Source organism: Mandrillus leucophaeus, unplaced genomic scaffold (assembly GCF_000951045.1).
Source record: "Mandrillus leucophaeus isolate KB7577 unplaced genomic scaffold, Mleu.le_1.0 Scaffold9, whole genome shotgun sequence".
Classification (NCBI taxonomy): domain Eukaryota; kingdom Metazoa; phylum Chordata; class Mammalia; order Primates; family Cercopithecidae; genus Mandrillus; species Mandrillus leucophaeus.
This window is the reverse complement of record NW_012109807.1, coordinates 9,694,683-9,699,259: the sequence shown is the minus strand read 5'-3', so window position 1 is coordinate 9,699,259 and position 4,577 is coordinate 9,694,683. Positions and strand designations below refer to the sequence as shown.

Here is a 4,577-nt window from a genome sequence, read left to right as displayed (position 1 = left end):
AAAAAAAAAAAAAAAAAAAATTAAAATAATGACAAGAAATAATCACCCTGCTTGGGGAGAGAAACAGAGTCTTTATAAGGACATGCAGTTGATCTGAGGGTATTTTGCTGAGTGAAACAAGCCAGTCACAAAAAGACAAATCTTGCATGATTCTACCTCCAAGAGGCATCTAGAGTAGCCCAATGCGCAGAGACAGAAAGTGGAACAGAGCTCACCAGGGGCTGGGGACTGGGGAGGGGGGTTATCATTTAATAGGCATAGCATTTCAGGTTCGGAAGATGAAAAAGCTCTGGATATCTGTTGCACAACGATGTGAATACACTTGATAATGGTAAAGATGATCAATTTTATGTTGCGTTCTTTACCACAATTCGAAGTTTAAAAACTTAATAGGAAAGAAGGAAAGGAGGGAAGAAGAGAAAGAGAAGGGCAGTTTGCTAGATGACAAGCTATAAAGAGCACGGGGAAGGGAGGAGAGGGGAGTGGGGCTGGGTACTGGGTAGGGTGGGATGAGGTAGGGCCGAGGGTGGGATGGGCAGAGGCCTCAGCCACCAATGCAGCTTCGTGTGAGATGAGGCTGTGTGGTGTGAAGTCCCCTATGACTTAGAGCCCCAGATGTTCCCCGCCCACCCAAGCTGGGCATGGGGATATAAGTGGGTCCCAACAGATGCCCACTCAGGTCCTAAAGAAGGCAGAATAGCAACCCCGGCTTTGCCCAGTTCACACTGGAGTGGCTCACCCCACCCTTCAGACAGCAGAGGGAACAAGGATCACCCTTCATTCGGCCCCACAGAGCAAGCGCCCACCTGTGCCAGGCTCCAGGCACAAGGCTGAGCAGACCCCATGCCCAGCCGTGTTGAGTGTTCATCCTGGTCCAGATGCACACTTAGCACCTGCACACTGAAACTTCAGATCAACCTCACTCCTAGGGCCGTAGTTACCTAACATCTTCTGAGCGCCTACTATGGGCGGGTACTATATGGATTGACTTGTGTAAGTCTACATCCTGAGAGGTGGGGGCTAACAATGAAACTCCATTTTACAGACAAGAAAACTGTATACAGCAAGGTTAAGCAAAACCAGCCCCCACACTGTCAAACTGTGCGGCCCCCCGCCCCACAAGTACACCCTCCCAGGCATTCAGGATGCCGTAAGACAGCAGTTCCCAACCTTTGTGGCACCAGGGATTAGTTTTTGTTTGTTCCTCTGTGCAAGATGGAGTTTCACTCTTGGCGCCCAGGCTGGGGTGCAATGGTGCGATCTAGGCTCACTGCAACCTCCGCCTCCCAGGTTCAAGCAATTCTCCTGCCTCAGACTCCTGAGTAGCTGGGATTACAGGCACCTGCCACCAAGTCTGGCTAATTTTTGTATTTTTAGTAGAGACGGGGTTTTGCCATGTTGGCCAGGCTGGTCTCGAACTCCTGACCTCAGGTGATCCACCCATCTCGGCCTCCCGAAGTGCTGGGATTACAGGCATGAGCCACCGCGCCTGGCCCAGGATGGTGAGGGGGATGGTTTCTAGGTGATTCAAGTGCATTACACTTACTGTGCACTTTATTTCTACTATTACACTGTAATCTATCATGAAATAATTATACAACTCACCATAATGTAGAATCAGTGGGAGCCCAGAGCTTGTTTTCTTGCAACTGAAGAAAACATCTGGGAGTGATGGGAGACAGTTGACGGATCATCAGGCATTAGTTAGAGTTTCATAAGGAGCATACATCCCATATCCCTCTAATGCAGTTCACAACAGGGTTCGAGCTCCTATGAGAATCTAATGCTGCCACTGATCTGATAGGAGGCGGAGCTCAGGCAGTAATGCTAGCAATGGGGTATGCGGGGAGCAGCTGTGATACTGATGAAGCTGCTCACCTCCTGCTGTGCATCCTAGTTCCTAACAGACCACAGACAGTTGGTGCAGAGGCAACCCTTGGCTGGATGACACTCCCAATGGCCGAATGTCCCGGTGAGCCTGAAGTAGGCCTGGCTCCCGCACAACCATCCCCAAAGGCCTCAGCAGCCCTGCTCACAGGCAGATCACAGCACCCCCTTCCGGCAGCCTCGACAGGTACCCCTAGGCTTCTGGCATGGGCGCGGCCCTTGTCTCAGGTCTCCACTGAACCTTAGTCCTATGCTGGGCCCGTAACTGGAAGTTCGACCAAGATGTGCCAGTTGGGTGGGTGTGCAGAACAATGAATCCCATCCCTGGTGACAGGTCCTCTGCATCAGACATGGGGCCACATGCCTTTGGGGGACACGAAGGAGCTCTGGAACAGGGGACACCGTGAGCCCCAGCCCTGGGATGTAGGAGAAGAGTAGGGAGGCCGTGCGGGCCTGCTGTGAGGAAGCAGACACCCACACGGCCTGGGAAGTGCCCCTTGCGTGGGCGTGCACACACGCTCCCACAGGAACGCCACACGCAACATGCACGTGTGCACAGGCCAAGACCACCCACCCCCACAGGACCACACCCTCAGGCACACACTTGCATCCTTCCATGTTCCGAAAAGGAAGTGGGGTCTGATCGGGGCAGCACTGGGCCCGGCTCTGAATCACAGACGGGACCCCAGCCTCCCAGAAACAACCCTGTTCAGCTCTGGGGAGAGGTCCCTGTCTGGGAAGACGCCAGCGCAGGGAGAACTGAGGGCAAGAGAGCAGCCTTTGCGAGGAGGGTCAGACCTGCCCCTTCCGGCCACCGGCCCCTCTGCCCCTTCACTTCCGAAACCCTGAGGGCACAAGGAAATGTGAGGTCCAAGCAGGCTCCCAGGCATCAGATGAGACCAGACACTGGGTTGTTGTTTTTTAAACAAAACAATATTTTATTGACACATCCTGAATGATCTGTATAAATATAAAGTGCTAAGTTTCCAATCCTTGCCCACAGGGCGAGGAGGAAGCGGGGGAGGGAGTGTTAAACGTCAGCTGAGCACAAATAACTTTCCAACGCCAGCACAGGCGTGAAAGGCTCACAGACTGACACACACAGCACAACACACCCATCACTTCCCAAGTCCCCAGCTTCCCCAGGAACACAGGGCTTGGGCTCCAGGCCCGGGGCGGACCAACCCACGGACAGGGCTCCTGGTTGTCACAGCTTGTTCCTTGGAGCTCTCAGGCTGCCAAGGGCTTCAACATGATGGTGGACCAGGGAGAGTCCACAGTATAGAGTCCAGTTGATTTCCGCCAGAGGATGGGATGGGAAAGAGCAGACACACCCTCGGTTCCCGACCCCGAATGAGGGCCAGCCTCAGTCCCCCGGCAGAAGAGCACCAGGTCAGAAAGGCCAGCATGCCGGCATTGCTAGAGCCCCCCACGGGGCTTCTCAAACTGTGAGGAGGTAGCAGCCCTCCCAGAGGTGAGGGGACTGTGCCGGCCCAGAGAGGAACCCACCAGTCCACAGTCAGCTCCTGCCAGCACAGTGAGGGGGGCAGGCAGAAGGGCACCACCTCAGTGACACAGCACCTGGGTCTCAAACTGCAGCAGCTGCCCCATGAAACTGAAGTTGGGGGAGATGATCCCCCGACGCTGCTTAACGAAGTCAAAGGCCTCGTCCAGCCGCACACGGCGACTCTGCATGAGGTAGGCCAGGCAGATGGTGGCCGAGCGCGAGATGCCGGCCTGGCAGTGCACCAGCACCCGGCCTCCGCTGTTCTTCACCCAGTCTGCAAGGGAGACGGGGGAGTGGTGTCAGACGGCATGTGCACAGCCCAGGAGACAGGTGCCCCCAGCCCTCTCCTCTGGAGCCCCTCGGGACCTCTGGGCAGAGGCGCCCCCTTACCAATGAAGCCTATGGCCTCCTGGAACCAGGCGCTGATCTCCACCATCTGGTTGTCCTCCACAGGGATACTCTTGTAGCGGAAAAGGCCCTCAAAGTGGTTGGGGCAGCTGGCGGACACGTTGAGGACGGCGGTGATGCCACACGCCTGCAGCCCCTGCAGGTCTGACGAATGGCTGCAGCTGCCCAGGAACAGGTAGGGCAAGATCTCCACAGGGCCACCCTGGAGAGGGTAGATGGACGGTGAGGCCTTCCCAGCCCAGCCCCGGAGGGCTGGAGCGGCAGCGGGTGGAGACCCCATGGGCTGGCCGACACAAGAGGAGTCCTCAGCCAGTCCTCCTGACCTGAGACAGGACTCAGGAATGTGCGGGGGACACACCGGGACACACGTGCCCCCTCACGCTCCCAACATACACATGCAAACGTACACAGACCCACACAGGCATGTGCGAGCAGCCGTGCCCCACCCCCCCAACACACACACGTACACAGGTGTGTACATGGGCAAACTGCTCGCATCCCCAAATGGCAGGCTCTTTCTCTAGAGGCGCCCAGTCTGCGGTGGGGAGGGAGGGGGGGTCCGGGGCGGGGGGCAGCACTCACCTGGTCGTAGATGGGAGCCCTCGGGTCGGAGCAGCTGGTTTTGCTCCCTGCCGGCGGCGGCAGCGCAGGGGCGGGGGCCTCAGAGCACAGATCGGGACAGCAGCCCTGGAAGCCGTCGAAGCCTCCTGCAAGGAGGGGAAGGGCACGGTCAGCAGGGAAAGCCGGGCTGGAGGCGGGTGGGGCGGGCCAAGGG

At 56.8% G+C, this 4,577-nt stretch overlaps 1 protein-coding gene across 1 annotated transcript in view; it reads right to left on the bottom strand.

Annotated features, from left to right (window-relative positions):
• Positions 1–2,798: 2,798 nt before the first annotated feature.
• The window catches only part of DUSP2 (dual specificity phosphatase 2), a 3,780-nt gene continuing 2,001 nt past the window's right edge, over positions 2,799–4,577 (bottom strand). The window contains exons 2-4 of the mRNA XM_011969687.1: positions 4,385–4,550; positions 3,785–4,004; positions 2,799–3,668 (exon numbers count right to left, since the gene is read on the bottom strand). Of these exons, the coding sequence (XP_011825077.1) occupies positions 3,454–3,668; positions 3,785–4,004; positions 4,385–4,550 (601 nt within the window). The 3' untranslated portion in view covers positions 2,799–3,453. The remainder of the gene's footprint in view (positions 3,669–3,784; positions 4,005–4,384; positions 4,551–4,577) is intronic.